A 20,119-nucleotide genomic window follows, 5' to 3' on the forward strand; every position below is an offset into this window, starting at 1 on the left:
ACCTTACGTACAGTGGTAGTTTTTGACTAGCAATTTGATCTATTTTGAGCATCTCTAACACTAATCTGACAATGAGGGATGTTTGGAAATGGGAATAAACTTTTATATACAGAAGTCTACAATGTCTGTTGCAAATGTTTGAGCAGGTTAGTAAAATAAAAAGCCCATGTATGTACAGGCTGCATAGGTGGAAGGACAGTACTCGTTTGACGTCCCATAAAGTGCTTCATTGTACCTGGGGTGGACAGTTCCATGGATCTAAGTGCTCAGTTAAACCAGAACTAAACTTAAAATAAAAAACACCTCTTACTTTTACTTCTGCAGATCCCTCAATTTGGTCCCACCTCATCCTCCTTCATCTGTGCCGGGTGCCAACAACTTCTTGTTTCTTCTGTGTCACCTGATCTTGCACTGCACAGGTGGGAGATCAGTTAACGTAGCCTGCTATATATTTGATTATAGCAAACTCACTGGGTGTGTGTGAGATCAGCACTTTTACATTTAATGACTTAAATGCCTCGGGCATGCGCAGAAGGAGGAACCCAGAAACGTGATGTATCTATCCCAGGAAGCCCTGCGCTCCAATTCAGTCTTTAGCGCCACAGCATTTAAAGAAAAAAATAAATTATCTACCCTTTTATATAAAGGTAAAAATCGTGGTGATAGGTCCTCTTTAGGTGATGGTGAACCCGTGTTTTCTGGTCATCTATAATACTTAACCACACATATTCTGTCTTTATGTACACAGGGGAATTTGGGTGGTTCTGTGCATGCCTAAAGCCCAATGAACCCTTTGTGTATTCACTTTAGCACATTCCAAGTTCCTGCAAACGAAAAGTGTTCATTGTCTTACACTTTATTTTTATTAGAAAGCATATGGGTAGAAAAACCTGTTCCCTGCCAGCATGGTGCAGGATGGGACTCTTGTTCTCTGTGTGGAAGCAGTGATCTTCTCTGTGTGGAAGCAGTTATCTACTAAGTCGGACCTTTAGCTCTTCTGTTAGCAAAGCTCATGATCCCTGCTGGTTGGAGATCTCTGACTTTGACTTAACAGGGGTATGTCAGACTTCTGTCGAAAGATCAGTGCTCCCACCTACTGAGTAAGGGTCCAATTCTGCAGCATGCTGCCAAAGGGACGCACTTTTCTGCATTGACAATATTGAGAGCTATGGAAAAAAAACTGCAAGCACATCTTTTTATTTTGATGCTTCTGAAATGTTTTTGGGTCATTAAAACTGAAAGTTCAGTTGGACATTAAACTGTTTGTCACTTAGACAGAGGTTAGATGAGGAAGCTTGTGCTCTTCCTCTAGGAAAAAATAAAACTGTCGTCTTGTGTTTAAACTGTTTTAGAAATTGTCCTTTGACAGTTTAGAAAGTTCCACATAACACAATCACTGACCTCACAATAGCTACTTCAAAGGAGCCACTGTACCAAATTCTGGTGGACATTTTTAGCTGTCATGTTATTATGCCATTATTATATGGCAATGTATAGTATGAAATGATTACATTACCTATGTTTTATTTTTCTGTTGAAAGCAAAGCAACCAATGTAATTTGGCGGCTGTGGATGGTTCCAAAATCTTATCAAAAGTACCCTTTATACTTTCTTATTCTTACAAAGTTACATAGATAATGAGGTTGCAAAAAGACATAAGTCCATTAGGTTCAACCACTTAGGAAATAAGCATACTAGAAACTAGCAGTAGCAAAGTATGGAAAATAATTCCAGTACATATTCATTGTTTTATACTGCGATAGTATATGATTCTGATCTAATGATTTGCCATAAGAGAAAAAAGGGCTCTGTCAACCTCTTTCAGACTCTAGCACATTCACCTTATAACTAGAAGACACAAGTGGGTCTGGCACTGACCTCAGGGAAAAAACTATTCCCTCCTTCCCCTCATTTCTTCTCTTTCCTTTCCCCACTACATATCTTATTCCTATTTCCTCATAAACTTATATTTTAAAATAATTGGCTTCCCACTAGCCCTATCCTTACCTTGTTACATTGTTTGTAAATCTTTTAATACTGCTCATTACTGGATATACGGGTATTACTTTCTGCTCAGTTTTGAAGTTCAAGGCTCTGTTTTATGTATATTTATCTTTGCTGGTTGGTTAATATTATTCTGATCTTTTTGCGTGTTGTGCTTTTTAGATAAAAATAACTGGGTTCTAAGCTGGGTAACACATTTCAGTATGGAGGTCTTTATCAAATCCAAATACAATCTAACACGCTGTAGTTAAAATCAGAGACTGGTCGGTGTCTCAGAATGTATTGAAGCCAAAAAGAACCAGGCTACTGACATATTGCAGGTAGTAAACAATGAATGGTTGTGTGGTTCTCTCATTCTTAAGTTTCTTTAAAAGCAAATGTTTTCTGTTGCAAGTAAAACCCTCTTCTTATATTTTCCATTAGACAAAATATTGTTGTTGAACTAATATTATGGTAATGCTGTAATACTTCTAATTTATTTTAAATAAAGCTGTATAGCAGTAATTAAGTGCTGCTTTCCTTTATATTTTTGTTGTTATTGTTGGGGCCAAATGGGCCCTAAATGTAGCCCTGCATGTGAACAGGCACATTGTATGCCAAAAAGTGTAAAAACGTGCCCACTTGTTTCAAAATAGTTAAAACTAATTTTGTTATTTTCTTAAACCATAACTATAGCCATTTCTTTTGATAGGTGCACCGGGTCGGGCAGCTATGCCACAACCAGGAAACACAGCAGCTTTCCGAGCTGCGCTTTGGACAAATATGGAGAAATTAATGGACCAAATTTATGCAGCTTGTGTCCAGGTAATGACTGACTGTATGCCTTAAATCCTCAAAAAATAGAGTTGTGAGCATGAGATTGAGATCCTTTTTATTTTTATTTTGCTAGAGCAGGTTGGAAAAAAAAAAAAAAAAAGAATGCACAGGCTACAACATCTGAAAGACAGTACTAGATTGAAGTCTCATCAAGTGTTTCATTGTGCCGGAATGAAAGTGTGTACAAAACAAAACATTTCATTTTCTTTCACATTTTATGAGTTTCTCTGTTAAATGATACTGAACCCATCTTTTCTGGTCATTTGTACTGCTCCACCACATAGATTCTGCCCTATTCAATATGCACAAGATAATGCTTATTGTGCGGTTTGATGTAATTTGCCCCAGGATTATACCTTGATGAGTACATATGCATTAAGCATCTCTTTATATGACACCTAATTTATTTTAAATCAAGAAAGAATTCTTTAGAGGTTATACATCAGCCCAGCAATGGTTTAGGCTTTAATACTAAAATCCATCTTTAATCTTTAAATATATTTCACAGGTACAGCATCTTCAGAAAGTTTTGACAAAGAAGAGAGACCCTGTGTCCCATGTTTGCTTTATTGATGAAATTGCAAAGGTAGGTATTGCATTGTTGAGAATAAATAATGGAAAATATTAATGGAATTGTTGCAAAAGCATCTTTTTGGTTGTTCTGTAAGTGGTTAACAGTACTAAATAAACTGGAACTTGTATGTAAGATACAATGACAAAGAACATGCTGAAGGAATAACAGGAGTACATTGTAGAAAAAAAAAATCTGGTAATCTGCTTTAGTGTAAATGGATAATTGACCAGTTTGTATTCTCCAAAAACTGCTATTATATTTAAAACGTGCCATAATATGTAGATCATACTTCATACACACATGTATTCAAGTTCTAAACAATAAAGACAGTAAAGCTTTTCTGTTTTTACTTGAGATTTTATTATTTACTTGTGCATGTACTGACCTGGGTCAGGAATACCAGAAGAAATAATCTGGATCAACATGGCAGTTGCACAAGTGGCTTTCAATGAGGAGGAATCTGATAATTCTGGCAGCAGAAGTTTACAAATTTACACCTGATACAGCATTACAGTGTTGCCTGAGTCTATTTTATTATATTAAAAAAAATGTTTCTTGTTTAGTAAACTGAAACTTATTTAGGAATGTTAGGGCATGGCAAGATTCCGTGGCTCCCTGCAGCTGGCACCTTTCCAGCTGCTCGACCACGCGCGCAGCAGCACTAATTTTTTTTTTGTCTTTCAATATTTTTATTGAATTTTACAGATACATGTACATTTAGGTCAACATAAAATACAAGATATTAACAGAATTATCTAAACGGGACAATAAGGTACGAGCAAACGCATAATGACAGTGATGATCAAATCAGGTAATGTCTAGGTCACACAATTGCTATTGCCCTGGTCTATTTTAGTGAGAAAACTTTGTGAGATCAGAAAATTAGAGCATATGCTATACCATCTGAAGTTGATGGTGAAGATAAAACTGTACCCGGCGAGGATTTTGAACAGAAGATTAAACCAAACCTACGTCCCCATTATATAACAAAGACAAAGAAAAACATAAAACAAAGAGACACCTGGGAGGGGAGGGGATGGAAGAGGAAGTTGAGCAGATCAGTAACATTAACGTATTATATCTCGTATTGATGGCCGAAAATATACATCACGTATTATTAAATACAATCCAAGGTTCCCATTAATCTTCAAATTTATCCAGCATGTTCTTTAGAGTGTATTTAGTGTGTATAGGATCCAAGGATATCGAGGGAGACTTCCACGCCTTGGTCAGAGAGATTCTGCCCGCCAGTAATATCAATCTAATCAACTTTTTTAAGGGACCAGGTAGGTATATGTCAAGCCTGCCAAACAGCACTGCTTCAACAGTGCTGCCAATCGTGTTGGATATCAGATCAAACACTTCATCCCAATACCTTCTGGCTATAGGGCATGACCACCAGATATGTAGCATTGAACCTCTAGAGTCACAGCCCCGAAAACAAAGGGGAGAAGTTGAAGGGAACATTTTCGCTAGTCTGTCCGGGGTGAGATACCACCTAAGAGCTACCTTATAATTAGCTTCTATTATTGCAGAATTCAGGGAGATCCTTGAAATGGAATCCATCCTGTCCCACCATTCTTCCAAATCCCAGGTAATACCCAATTCAGATTCCCATTCTCGCATATAATGCAATTTATCAGTAGGGGCGACTAGGGCCGAGTAGATCACTGAAATTTGCTTTGGTTGCGGCTAAAGAGAGACACGTGCTTTCGAATACAGAGGAACGCATGGGTCTCGGGGAAGCTTTAATTACTGTGTTAATATATGAGGACAGTTGTCAATATCGAAAATGTTCCGTGTAAGGAATTTCAAAACTACTGACTAAATGTTCCCAGGAAAACACTGCCCGAACATCAATCAAGTCCTTCACCCTCCTGAAACCTTTGGAGACCCACCAGTGCAAGTTAGATAAACTCAAGCCAGGTGGGAATTCCATAGTGGGGTTAGAGGTTTATGAGGTGAGGTTAATTGCTGATTTTGTTTGAATTTGTCCCAAACCTGTATGGAGTGGGACAATGCAGGACCTAATATAGTCCCTCGCCCACATTTTTTCCGCCACATAAGGGATTCTATGGAACCCGAGAATTTGTCCTGATTCTCTATTTCCACCCATTGGGGGCGAGCTCCATGTAAAGTGCTCCGAGAAGACTGTGCGATCTGTGCCGCTTCATAATAATACTTCAGATTCGGGACCCCCAAACCTCCCCTTCGCTTTGGTGCAAAAAGTGTGTTCTTTTGTATTCTGGCCTTCTTCCCAGCCCAGATAAAATGCATTATTTTAGCCTGTAAAAATTCCAATTCTTTTACGGGGACCTGAAGAGGAAGCGTGCAAAACAAGTAAAGTAATCTGGGGACTAGATTCATTTTGACAGCCGCTATCCGTCCCAGCCACGAAGGAGGGGCATGAGACCACCTGCGAAGATCCGCATGGAGTTTTTTAAACAAACCTGTGTAATTAGCCTTATAAAGACTATTGTACATAGGAGTCAGCTGTATGCCAAGATACTGGATGGACTCCCTTTGCCATCTAAAATCAAACCTCTTTTGCACACCCTCCAGCATGTCCAAAGGGATATTTACATTGATGGCCTGGGATTTAGATTTATTCACCTTCAGGCCAGAACACAAAGAGAAATCATCCAATAGTTTCATTAAGTTGGGCAAGGTAGTAATTGGGGAGGTAATAAACATCAATATATCGTCAGCGAAAAGGGCACATTTGTGTACTACCTGACCGCATGTTATCCCTTGAATATTAGGATCCATACGCAAAGCAATAGCCAGAGGTTCTATTGCTAGGGCAAACAATAGTGGGGAGAGTGGACAGCCCTGTCTGGTCCCTCTTTTATTTGGGATGGCCGAGGAAAAAAATCCCCCTAACGATATCCTTGCTTCAGGAGAGTCATATAACGCCAGCAGTAAGTTGGTGAAGTGGGACCCAAAATCCATCTTAGCAAGGACCCGAAACAGGTATTTCCATGAAATTCTGTCAAAAGCCTTTTGAAGGTGTAGGGAAAGCAGCATAGCCTTACGGGGGGGACCCCCATCCCAGTTGGAAGCCACATCTGAGATGAGGTCTATTGCCTTTCGTGTTTGATCCGGGGCCTGTCTGTGTTGCAAAAAGCCCACCTGGTCCGGATGGACATACACTCCCAGAAATGAGCCCAATCTCATTGAAAGACTCTTCGTCATAATTTTAAGATCACAGTTAATTAATGAGATCGGCCTATAATTGGACACCTCTGAGGCATCCTTAACGGGCTTAGGAATCACGCTAATATATGCTCTATTGGCGTCTCTTAACAAGGAGTGTCCGTCACGCAGATAATTAAAATAGCCCGTCAAATGAGGCGCCAGAATAAGGCAAAACGTTTTGTAGTATAAGTTAGAGAAACCATCCGGGCCAGGTGAGCTACCCAACTTAAGAAATTTCATCACCCCATGTATTTCCTCAGTCGTAAATGGTCTTTCCAAGATTGCCTTGTGTTTGGGGCGTAATTTAGGTAAGTCAAGCCTGTTAAGAAACCTGTCAATGCTGATTTCGGTGACCGAATCATACGGGCTATATAAATTGCCATAGAAATCTTTAAAAGCCTTCAATATTTTTTCCGGATTTTGAGATAGCCTGCCATCTCTGACCTTAATTTTGGGGAACGCTTGTGATTTGGGTCTGGGATTGAGTTTATTAACCAAAAGACTCCCCGGTTTATCGCTCCACAGAAAAAATTTATGGGCTGACCAACGAATCGATTTTTCTGCCCTAGTAGTGAGAAGTAAATTAAGTTCAGTGCGTTTGGCCTCCAGTTGAGACTTCGACACGGCTTGAGGGGAAATCTTATGTTGTCGCTGCAACTGGTGATAATCATTAAGGCCAGTTTCAATCAATTTGTTGTGAGCTTTCTTGCGTGATGCCCCTAGTTTATTCAGCTCCCCTCGAATATAGGCTTTGTGAGCCTCCCAGTTAACTGCTGGGGACGTATCAGTCGCAATATTTATCTGAAAAAAGTTACTAAGCAATGATTCTATTTCCCCCTTCACCAGCGGATCTGAAACAAAGCTTTCGTTAAGTCTCCAGCGAAACCCAGTCTGTGGGCGATTAAAGCCCGAAAGGTATATTGCCAATGGATCATGATCAGACCAGGGTGTAGATAAAATACGTGCCCCCAGAATATTGGGGAGCATACGAGACTGAACAAAACCATGGTCAATGCGCGAGTACTGATCATGAGCTGCTGAAAAATATGTATAGTCCCTAGCTGATGAATTAAGTTCCCTCCAACTATCAATCAGGTCATATTGTCGCAAAAGTAGCGCGAGACCATGGCTCTTTTTCGGGGGGTCCTTATATTTGCCCATTTTGGATTTATCCAAAATGTGGTCAAGAGCTAGATTAGAGTCACCTAATAAGATCAGGGAGCCCTGTACTTTGGGCCAAATTTCGCACAGGAGGTTACGGAAAAATGCCACTTGACCTTCATTAGGCGCATAATAGGATACTACTGTGATCAGCTGCATACCAATATATCCAATGACCCCCAGAAACCTGCCCCCCGGGTCCCTAAGAACCTCCTGTGGCGCAAAGTTCAGACTCTTGTTAAAACATAGGAGAACCCCACATTTCTTCTTTTCAGAGTTGGCCATGTAAAAGATAGGGTAGTTTTTATGAAAATACCTCGGAGCTGATTTGTTGGTGAAATGAGTCTCCTGTAAAGCTAGAATATCAACTTTTAGTGAATTATAATAATGAAATGCCTTAGATCTCTTGACCGGGGAGTTGAGGCCCTGGACATTATGAGAAAGCAACATTAACTTAGTATGGGTCACAGACCCCGCACGAGAATCAGCCGACATGGTGATCCAATAATAGCACAAGCATCAACAGGCTTCCTCTACATTCAGGGATAGCAGGGAGGGGATTACTAGGACACAGACAGGACAGACAGGAAACAAAAAACAAGACAAACCAAAACAAAAAAATTTGGCACAACCAAAAGTTATAATGTAATCCAGTGAGGATCGGGTGCCCCCCCCCCCCCCGAACCCCGGAAAATAAAAGTTCCCGGGTCCCGAGGGTCAGCCTCACCTCCTGTGCTCTCAGGAGCTTCATCAAGCTCCATCTTGTCAGGGAGATTTCATGCAGGCCCAGGTAAATAAATAGGGCCCGAATTAGTTCCCTGAAACTGGAGGGCATGTGTAACCCCCTGGATCCCACGCCCTCTAAAAATCCAGTAATAACTCAGGCCCCCAGCCAAACAAATCCCAGCAAAATATATAGGAGACTAACCAGGGGGACCTTATGGTTGATGATGGCTCGGCAGCCACTCAACAATAAGCACCAAGAAACACTATTCAATATCAGAAAATCCAATCTCAGAGTAGTAGAATGGGAACCCCGTCCCAAAAGGCAACACCTGTGGACTCAAAAAGATAAGGCAGCACATTTTTAACAGAACAACCATGTCTTAAGAATCCCCCCGTGGTCCACCAGCAACCACATTCTACCCATTCGGGTCTGTACTAACCCACTAATTTTTTTTTAATGAAAACTTTGTCTTATTATTACTGCTGTTACCAGTGATCAGTACTAGTGCCTCCAACTGTTGCCCTACCATGTAGTATCTTCTGAGAGGCAGCGATGCCTGGTAAACGCGCCACAACATCACCACAGGTGTGAACCTAACCTCAGGGTGATGTGGTAGAAGGAAACGACATGATGTATAAACGCTCAAAAATACCTAAAGCTCCTATTGTAGAATGTAAATGGTAATATCTACACATTCATTTTAAGTTTTATATTACTGTGCATTGTTTATATTACTGTGCAACAAAATTAAAATGCATTTTTATGGACAAAAAAAATACCTTTGAAAAGACAGGCCAGCAGATTTGTCTGCCAGTACACACCAACCAATTAATAAAACCTTTAATCCATTCACCATTAATGAGCTTCATACTTGGTGAACAAGGAGGTGGAGGATAAAAAAATAATCAGATTCAGTTTTATCCCTTCAATGCTGAGGATTAAATTAAACCGTATGCCATATAGTGTAAATCTTTCACTTTCTTTTAGCAGTTTGAATCTATAATATGAATTGCACGATATAGTTATATTTTTGGCCATTAAAAGAAAATATGTTTAACTGTTTTTTCAGTACACTGTTTACTGGCATCTGTTGCTAAATGATATCCTTAGTAGACATAAAGGGCTGTATGTTGTGCATTTCTGACACTGGTTGGAAAGACATTAATGAATATAAATCAAGAAAAGGCATGTGTAAAAATACACTAAAAACAAGGCAAGTTACATGGCATGGAGCATATGTAATTAAAATTTATAATATAATTAGACCTATTAGAGAGTTATGCAAGCTTTGTAATAAATTATATTTTATTGTTGAAAGTGATTAGTCTGTTGTAAAAGTAACATAAAAACGCTCATTGCTTGTTTGTCATTCTTAAACTTCTCAGTGCATTGGCTATTCTTATACTCTTGCTTCTACTTCTACCGACCTATAGTAAATATGCAGGTAAGGACACTTTCTTGAGTTTCCTGATCTACATACCAATCCTGAGTCATTTGCTTAAAGCATATGAAAGCCACTGGAGTGGCATTTTTCCTCAGTATGAAAACTGAGGAGACCAGGGTAGAGCATTTCAAAAAAGAAAGTGCCAGGACAAGGATTTTAGATCTAGAATCTCCAGATGTTATTTGAAAAAAAGCTGTAAATTTTAAAATATATGAAACACGTTAAACATTTTTAACACATTTTTAAAATTTGTTGTTTAGAAGTTTGTAGTATACTCTAATAGGTAAACAAAATAAGGACAAAGTTGGAACACCACGTTGTCTGTTTTAGTTTTTAGCATTGATTGGGGAACATTAGATACATTTACTCTTCTGATATTAGCTCTGAGTAGCCTGGGCATCCTGTGTCTCATCGATTTTATTGATGAATAGTAAGCACTTATGCTCACTACCAGTTGCCCCTTACAACCCACTGAACAGTAGCAAATTAAAGTGTATGATGTGGATAGACTCTTTCCTACTAATTGCCACACATTGTCTGCACATTAGCTAGCTTCACAAAACAGTGTTGTCACAGACAGCAGCAACTAAAAATATCCAAGCATCATCTTTTCATTTACTATATTTATATTAGTACATATTTATATTTAGTACATTTTGATTGATTTTTTTTTTTTTTTTTGCCAATTTGATTTTAGCAATAGGGTTGCTTTAAAATTTTAAACATTGTCACACCAGGGACTTTTGGTCTTTTAAAAATCACCCTTTAAAAAACCAGAATATTCCACAGGAAGATGATACAGGTTTCTAAATAAGGTGAAAAGACTTTAACATTACATATGGGAAGAGGCGAGTATGGGTTTAGCAGATTGAGCAGAGAGAGCAAATCCAATATGTTTATCTGGCAAGGAAATTTCAGATTAAATTATGACTCTGCATCTGCATATTTTGGAATAATGTTGATATTTACACCCTGACATGTGAATTGAAAGTGATTCATTCCCAGTGAATCACTTATATCTAGTTTAGATTAAGGGCATCGTGCACCATCCTACATCCATGTAGGTATCATGTGTATGATGCATACTCTTTTTTTTTTTTTTTTGTTCTTCTTTTTTTGTGAACATTCTAAAGTGTGTTTGTGTATATACAGTATATTGTAACACAGGGACAAAGAAGTCACCAGTGTTACTAGACAAAGTGTTGGATGGACCTTATGTGGGACACCTGTAACTGAGATATTGCTATTGAGGTGAAACTAGCAGTGATATGTTTGCAGGGAAGCTCTAGGTTTCCCTGCTGGTTGTTTAATATCTCTATCCTAGGTCTCTGTCTTGTCCTTGTTTTACTGGGAATCTGCAAGAGAAGAGTGGGGAACATTCCTAATTCTAGGTCCTATGTTTTTCTGAGGCTCACTGGCCTATTTAGCACACCTGGTGCCAGGCTAGGCATGGGCAAACTACGGCCCAATAGGAATGTTTCTCTGGCCCTTTGGGTGGTCCACGGCTCTGGCCGGTGCCACCCCGAGCAGGGTCAGGGGAAGGACCCCGCTGGGGGGGGTCGCACTGGCCAGAGCCGAGGAAAACGTCTCCCGGATCTGAGCCTGCGATGGGAGAGTGGGCAGGTTGTGTGCAGAAGCGCTGGTTTGGAGGTCAGCTTCAAAGATCTTTTTTGCTAGCCAGGAGGCCATTCCTTTGCTTTGAAAGACTTTGATATTGCTGACACCACCCCTGTGAGGAAAGACTACTTTGCTTGTGTGCCTTTATTTCCCCAATAAATATGGGCAGGAGCCATAAAAAGACACTGTCACTTGGAGTTGGCTCCTTGCCACCCTGCCATTTGGTGCTAATTCTCAATATATACATAATTTTCTGTGCAAGCGTCACATCTGTAAAAGTATTGCCTCCATTGCCTCTGGGTTACCTTCAGCTAATATTTTCCCCATTACTGACTTACTATGCATTTATCTGTGCTGTTTCTGTGTGTGGGGAGTCAGCCATCTTCAAGAAGGTCAGGAACCTGACTTGTCAGAGCCTACCACAAGGAGAACCGTGAGCAGTCTAATATTGACATTAGGACATCATTGTGACATCAGAAGGAACCTATTAGAAAAGGTGCATCTTTCAGTAACTATTCAGGTACAATTAGCACGTCCATATGCTCTCTATAATATAAATATAATTTCACTTTTTAAATCCATGTCAACTGCTAGGTTTATAGACTTGTTGTTGTGTAAAAACACAGTGTACTGATAGTTATGTCCTAATGTTTAAGATTGCTACGAACAATAAATCTGACCAAAGACTGTTTACAGGGTTTGGAAGAGAGAGAAAGTTGTCATGACGACTAGATTTACCCTTTTTAAAAAACCCACTGGCTCATGTTTTAGTTAGTCATTTCATTTCTCATGAAACTCTGCTGAACTGGTGCTGGCAATGATGGCAGGTTACTAAATGCCCTAGGAACATTCCAGTGCATATAAACTGTGTAACTAGTGTAGAAATGTAAACAGAATTGATTTATGCCATTGCTTTTTCTCTTTTCTAACTGGCTGAAGTTTATTTTAAAGTCTAGGTTTATCACCTTCTGTTATACAATCACCTTGTTGCACAGTTTTTTTGACCTGTGAGTGTATATTACCAATAATTTAGTTTTTATACGTGTGCTCCTAAGGCTAAATTATTATACACTGGCATGTAAAGGCAGGGAAATAAATAGGTTTTTGTGGAAGGGGAGGGGGTTGCCACTAAGATGTGAAAATAATTATATCACATTAACCCTTCAGCTCTGGGTTGTCTTCATCCTGTCTCATCCCAAAGCATGCAAGTAAATATTTTTTAGTATCCTGAAAGAATTACACAGATATGTGCTTTTTCAAGATATCAGTTGTATTTCCTGATTCTTATTGGTTTCTTTTGCGAATCTGTATGTTACAGCCAAGTGCATCAGTGCAGAGGGTTTGGAACCTCATTCCTATATTTTTAAAGGTAGTAAAAAATTTAAAGCTGAGCTCCAACCTTTCCTTTAGTCCTGCTCACTTAAACATGATCGTGTGTGTGTATGTGTAATGTCTGTGACTTTGGAGGAATTAATGCCAACATTCAAATTGTTTATGATAATGGAATATGATGGTTGTCACAGAACAAATGAGAGAATACTTTAGTTAAGGCCATTTCCCCCACTCAACCTCGATCCCATCCTGAATAAGAGAGGTTGTGATCCATTTTTTGCATTCGGCTGTGGTAGATCACGGTCTGGTTGCTGAAAGCATCAAGTCGCTTTTGGCTGCGCTGTTGTGAAGATTTGCAAAGCAGATGCATGCAAATATGGTTACCTGTGGTGCAGTTTGCAATGCCAGCTGCATAATTTCATACCACTGATAATAAAAAAACCCTAATATTGTAATGGTTGCAAAAAGAAAATATAAAATTCCTTGATACTTTATTGCAGGCAATATAAGTAAACTAATTATGAGGAACAGTCAGGGTCATTAACTGGAGCTGCGATTTTAGCGTACCATTTGTGTGTCCTTTGTAGCTGTTTTCATTGAATCTATTGAATAATAGATGTTATTCAAACACACCAGGGGTTAACTTCAGCAAGAAAATGGCATAGGTTTTTGTTGTACAGCGTTACTTAAATAAAGGGTTTGTGTAAGAAACACAGGTAAGCATACAAGACCTGACAAGAAGCATATTTTAGACAAAATACTTTACCTGTAGGAAATGTAAATAGATAACAGATTCAAGACTAAGCCTGTGTGATTTTTTGCTCTTTTCAAATATGTTTTAAAAAGAACACACCATTTTATTGCCATTTCTATTGAATACTGGTTTGAATGTTAGCAGTGACGGCCACATTTTGTGCTCAAGTCAAAGCAGTTTTCCTTCATTCTCATGTAAAAATTAGTACCTAGTTTATATTCGGGTGTGTACAGCATAATGCTTCTAGACTAAATTGGTGATCCAGACATAAGCGTTAAGTAAGGATAACTGATTTGTATATTGTGCTTGATCTGGGTCAGTGACTTTGCTACGGAATGAAAATGGCAGCCAGGCAACTAGTATTTTCAGTAGAAGAGGATGGCAGTGGTAGCCATACTATAAATGTTTACTGTAATGATTCTTGCAGAATTGCATTGCTATTTTCACTGAATTGAATAGATTTGCAGTTTTGACTCTATATCTCTTTGAAGTTTGAAAACATTGAAAAAATTGTGAAATAGCTATTCCATATTGCTCCTTACTGTTCCTTACCTATACTGTGCATTCTAGGGATTTAGAAAATCCATTTTTATAGTTCTTTCCCTTGGGATAATTGGAAGACCTATGTCCACTTGTGGTCAGAATGGGGTACAGTTAAAACTTTCCAGGGTTCCATTGTTTTCAGTTTTTCTTGATTATTTTTCATTATGTCCCCCTCCTATTGGTTTGGGAAAAAAATGATGAAGGTGTAAATGGCAGACCTGACAAATTCAGCAATAAATGCAGTATATGTCAGCTTTGATTATGTATTTCTATAATAAAAACTATGGTAATTAAGTTTGATTGTAGTAGTATTGATATCATTACCAATATTTCCAATATATTTATTGTTTTATCAGAAAACACGAAGCATCTGTATTTCATATTCCAGTGACCATTTATTTCAGAATAAGAGCAGGCGAGCAGGTGTGAAAACACTCACATAGGCAAGATGCAGCAAACCACATTTTTTAGTATTATTAGGAAGGATTATGTTTGACTTGAAGACATGAATGTTGGGAGATGTACAGCTGTAGCTACTCCGGTCTGTTGTTAGTTATTATGTGGCAGTATTTGGGACTTTGGCTACTCAGAGAAGAGGTAGCATGGTCCTGTATATTTGGAAGCACTGGTATTTTGCACAGGCTCCGTGTTAGTTGGTAGTGAGAGTTGCTCCTACAGCAGAAAAAGTCACTTTTACCTAAAATAGGTACCAGATTCTCCAGATTAATTAGCCCCTAATTATTGCCATACCTCCCTAATATTTTTTTTTTACTAAATAGTAATCAAAAATATATTTATTCCCATTTTCTATAATTTTAAAAATAAGGGGCCATTTGGACTTTAGGAAAGTTTCAATGAACATTTGATATGTCCTAACACAAAAAAATGCACCTGTCCTTTTTTTGTAAGGCTAATGTTTAACAACATTTCTATATTAATATGCATTGTAATAGTTTAAAAACAAAAAACAAATTACCAAAAATGTTATTATGCCCATATGCCCATAGTTTCTTTTGTAACATTCCCATGCTTTTTACCAGAGATTTAACTTTGGTATATTGATAAATGGGACAAATTGGTGAATGAAATTAGTAAATTGATAAATGTAGTCAGATTTGTTATTACCAAAGTGGCTATAACTAGTGAAAATTTCTTCCTGTTTTACGACTTTTTGTTTTAAAGAATATAGGAATTGAAATAACATTTTAAATACTATATTAAAGGTCAGTGACTGAAATCTGTGAAGCAAACCTGGTTAAGTGCGTTGTTCAGAAAGTAATGGAATAATGACAAAAATTACTAATTGTATTGATTGTATGCAGAAAGCTTATATCTGATTTGTTATGACCTTGTTACTGTAACTTGTTATTTAAAGCCTATAGAATAAGCTATTGATCTGAGGTATACTAAATTAAACTGCAGCTTCCCATTAACCCAGTTTGCTTTTAAATTTAATATTTCAAGCAGGACAATTAAGTAAAAACTATAAATACAATCAACTATTATGCCTTAAGAGTTTTTTTTTAGATTTAGCAATTTACAGTTGAGATTATATCCACAGAAAAATAATTTTATAATGTGTTTGTCTGCTAGGAGCCTCATACCCTCATTTTTCTTATTACAATGTCAATAAAATTAGTTTAGCTTGGTCTAGTTTAATTAATATAGATCCTTCCTATTTTCAGATGATCACTGCATACAGAATTTTCTGCACAGTCTTAAGAAATGTATTGCATGTAAGATAAAGAGGACCTGTCATGAAAATAGTTTTATGGAAAACAAGCCCCTGCATTAAAAAAAAACATGTAGGCATCTACCTAGAGCAGGGGTCGGCAAATTTTTTGGTCTGCTAGGCCATTTCAGGAGATCAAGAAGGCACACTAGGCCAGAAGAAACATGGTGTCCAAGGAAAGGTTTTAATTTAAAAATACAGTACAATCAATGGGAAACATGATGTTGCATGTTTGTAGAGACAGATACAATATCAGGCTCTAATGATGAAGAGTTCAGTAACAGAATGTCATTAGGGTGATTGTCAGTGAGCTGAGAGCGCAGCTTGTTCTTACAAAACTTCATCTTGGAGAACAGGCGCTCGCGCGAATAAGTGCTGCCAAACATTGCGATCACACGCTTGGCACGGGCTAACAACTTTGGTAACTGAGCATGTGGCAGCTGTCGATAGAAGTCAATGAAAGTCACTGTACGTGTGCGTGTGCTTGGCATCGAAATGCCCCTTGAGATTCGACCACTTGAAAGTTCTGTTGGTGGTGTTGCACACTAAACACAGGGCTTTGTGGACGCTTTGGGAAGAAGATCAATTCATCAGTCTATTCGGGGTTTAAGACATGAGGTCAACCTTCCAGAGACTGGTAGCTTTGCGTTGCTTCTGCTCTTTAGGCATAGTAATCGGGGTTACTGTGCGGGAACTCGATGATATCACGGGAACTCTCCATAACGCGAAAAATCAATTAGGCCAGATCTAACAATAAATAACTAGGGGGTGTTAGGCTGGACTGGAATCTGTATTTGGCCTAAAGGCCGGAGTTTGCCTACCTCTGACCTAGAGCAAACAATCAAACTAGATTGGTTTCTTACAGAAATGGATCAGGAGAGATCTACAAAGGATTGCTGCCTGGCTCTCATGCTGGCCCTCTTGTTTTTTATGACTTACCTAGTATAGGTATAGAGGGGAAGAATACTGTATTTGTTTTTTTCATCTTCATACTTGATCAGGTTTAGAGGGTCAAAGTATTGTTGCCAGGGAAGTCTAATAAATACTAGTAAAGTAGTATTTTGAGAATGTGATTAACAATAAAAGCAACATTTTTTTGTTGGAAAAGTTTGGTTTAATGTTTGCATCATTTTGCATTTATGTTTATATCAGCTATGTTTGCTGTTTAATATATAGATTTAACAAGGAGGTGGAGAGTAAATGGTAATGTGCACTCTGCAGAGTTTGCATCTAATCTATTAAAATAGTGTCTCCTAGTCACTGCTGAAAAAAAAAGTTGGGAAATTAATAGGTTACTGTTGCATATTCTTGGGACACTTGTGATGCAATGTATGTTAGTCAGTTTATAGCTTGGTATAGTCATGAATTCAACATTTACCCAAGATGTATATTATATTATGTATCCAGGATAGGCAAATACTCTCTAAATACAGACATATGTGCTCTTATATTTAAACTTTGCATTTGTATAGGGGCTTCCTGTAATAAAGACCCGTCGCTACTGTCCTCTCCTATTGTGCAGGGTGACTGGTCTTTTATCTGCCCTCCTGTGGGTTTTTTTTTGTAGACGTCTGTGATCTTTACTGCTTTTACAGGGTAATAGCTTTGTTCTAAAAGCCATTTAGTGCACACAAACTGAACTTAAGTCGTTTGTAGCTACTTAGTAATATATTTTTTTCAGCTTTAATTGTCAATTTTATAGGATTACAAATGCTATTTTGGTATATTTATTGTCATTATATATCTGCATTGGACAGCCAAATAATTAAAAAGGTATCTTTCTGTGGTCCTTTATGCTTGATGGTAACAATGCTAAACTTTTTTTCTTTGGTTTTGGTGGAAAACAAAAAAGGGTGTGAAAAAAAAGAGAGTTCATAAATATTATTTATTATTTACTTATTATATTTATTATATTATTTACAAACATTAAGCTTTGCCAAGGAGCTGACATAAGACAGTTGATGATAATTTTGAAAGTAAATGTATTTATTCATTTATTATGTTTTCTTTTAGGATGGACAGTCTGATATTCTGTACACATTTTGGAACTCGGTTACCCAAACACTTTCCTCACAGTTTGAAAAGGCTACAAATTGTAAGTGGCCAGAAATAACCATAGCTTGTTTCATGCGGCCTAAACTTCATTGGGTGAGACTTAAAGGGAGGTTTCTTGTGGGGGTAACAAGGGCCATTCAGTGTGGGGAGTGTGGGTGAAGAAAAATTCGATGGTTTCTGTTACAGAAAGAGATCAAATATATACTGTTTTGTTGTTAGCTGTCACAGATATGCATGACAAGTGTAATTGTGATATCACTGAAGATGTTTTTCCCAGGGAAATATGGTAGTATATATCAGTTTTTACAGTTAGTCCGTCTCTTTGGTTTTATTATGAAAATAGATGCCTACAACAGGTCACATATGCACTGATACAATTATTCAATATAGTGGTTGCTTCAGTATTCTCTTTTTTTAAAATAGATTGCACTGATGACTGGTTTGATCCATTTGTTTTTTTAAGAATCATATGTCCCTGGAGAAAATAACATAAAAATGGATCATTTTTATATGATGTATGTTTATTTTCAAGCAAACATGATTTTAAACAATTAAATCTGTGAATCATTTAATATTTAGCATTATTAATGTAGATAGCATTACACTTTTTGTATTGTGGGAATTTGAAAAACATAACTGTTCTGCATCTGGAGGATTACATAAGAAAATTACATCAACAAATAATGAAAAATGCTTTTCTATCTATTATATAATAGTTTAAGCATTACTTATTGTTTATTGTTGCTAAAAAACTAACATTTGATTAATCAAGTCATCTTAAAAAGTTTAACGTTTTTTTCACATTTGGCAGTAGGGGAGTGCTTAAGCCACCCGTCCATTATTTTTACCTTCTTTGTTTCATTATGGGAGATTTCCCTTCAGTTTCTGCCTTGACTTGTAGACTTAACAGGGAGTGGGAGACTATCTTTCCAATGGAAGGATTATCCCCCGCTCCCCTTTGAAAGCACTCATGGGAAAATGTATACCCATTGGAGGATTTGCCCTCTGTTGCCGTCCTGACAATAGTTCTAACCCCTCACTACTACTAAGATAGTTTGAAAATGTGTTGCCCATAGCCAACCATAAAATGCAAACATTTACATTCCAGCCATCTGTCAAGGACAGATCTGACTTCTCTCTTATAGGTAAACAAATCCTAAAATTTCCCTTGTCGAGTCATCTCTACCTGTGATATTTTTTTTCTAGCCTCTACGTTCCTGAAACAGGCTTTTGAAGGGGAATACCCTAAGCTGCTAAGACTTTACAACGATCTATGGAAACGTCTTCAGCAGTACAGCCAGAATCTACAGGGCTCATTAACAAGTAGCGGAAACTCTGATCTTGTGTCTGAGTTACATCAAATTGAAGATGACACACAAGACAGTTTCATGATGAAGAAACAAGATCATGAGTGAGTGTGAATACATTTGGAATGTGTTTAAGTCAATTTTCATTTTTTCAGATGTTTTACATTAAAGTCTGTCCTAATCAGAATTCTTAAATAGTTTACCATATTATTTTAATTGGATTATGAAGATGATTCATGATTATTGGATATATTTTAATTGCTAATCATGAATACTAAATTAAGGACTATGTATGCAAAAAAAAGAAATGTCGGGTTATAATTCTAGCTTTAAAGGTCTTAAAATAGAGGCATGCAAATGTATTGGAATTCATTTATCCACCCATGATTTTTTTTTTTTTAATTTAATGGCAACTATTTCTCTCATTTTCTAAATATAGACACTAAATATATCTGCCAATGAGAAAAAGTAAAGAGGGTTGGTGATTAGGTATGCATTGTTTGCTTAAAAAATACATATCGGAATCACATTTGGAGATTTTTCTCCAGCAGTGTTTTTTTTTGGTTCTTTGTATTGGCTTACTTATGTTGCATGAACCAAATCATAGGAATACATTGGTTTAAAACTAGCAATTTTTGTCAATAATAGATTTTAATTTAAACACAACCTCTCATATAGATCCCCCATTACAAGAATAAAAAGTGGAAAATTAGATATTATACGCAGTGGATGCTTCAGGAGCCAGTACTAGCAAGAGAGAAGTAGATGGGTAATAAATATATGTATTACTATTAATCAGCTTCTTTGTCTTATGGTGATGACCACTAACATTAAAATAATTGGAGATTTATGGCT

The 20,119-nt window shown here is 37.6% G+C and overlaps 1 protein-coding gene across 2 annotated transcripts in view; it reads left to right on the forward strand.

Annotated features, from left to right (window-relative positions):
- COG5 (component of oligomeric golgi complex 5) overlaps nt 1-20,119 on the forward strand; it is a 178,887-nt gene that overhangs the window by 120,571 nt on the left and 38,197 nt on the right. For both annotated transcript variants that reach the window (XM_072401650.1, XM_072401651.1), the window contains 4 exons: nt 2,696-2,808; nt 3,329-3,406; nt 17,916-17,997; nt 19,164-19,368. In XM_072401650.1, the coding sequence (XP_072257751.1) occupies nt 2,696-2,808; nt 3,329-3,406; nt 17,916-17,997; nt 19,164-19,368 (478 nt within the window). The remainder of the gene's footprint in view (nt 1-2,695; nt 2,809-3,328; nt 3,407-17,915; nt 17,998-19,163; nt 19,369-20,119) is intronic.

The sequence above is a fragment of the Pyxicephalus adspersus genome, chromosome 2, assembly GCF_032062135.1.
Source record: "Pyxicephalus adspersus chromosome 2, UCB_Pads_2.0, whole genome shotgun sequence".
NCBI classification, from domain to species: Eukaryota; Metazoa; Chordata; class Amphibia; order Anura; family Pyxicephalidae; genus Pyxicephalus; species Pyxicephalus adspersus.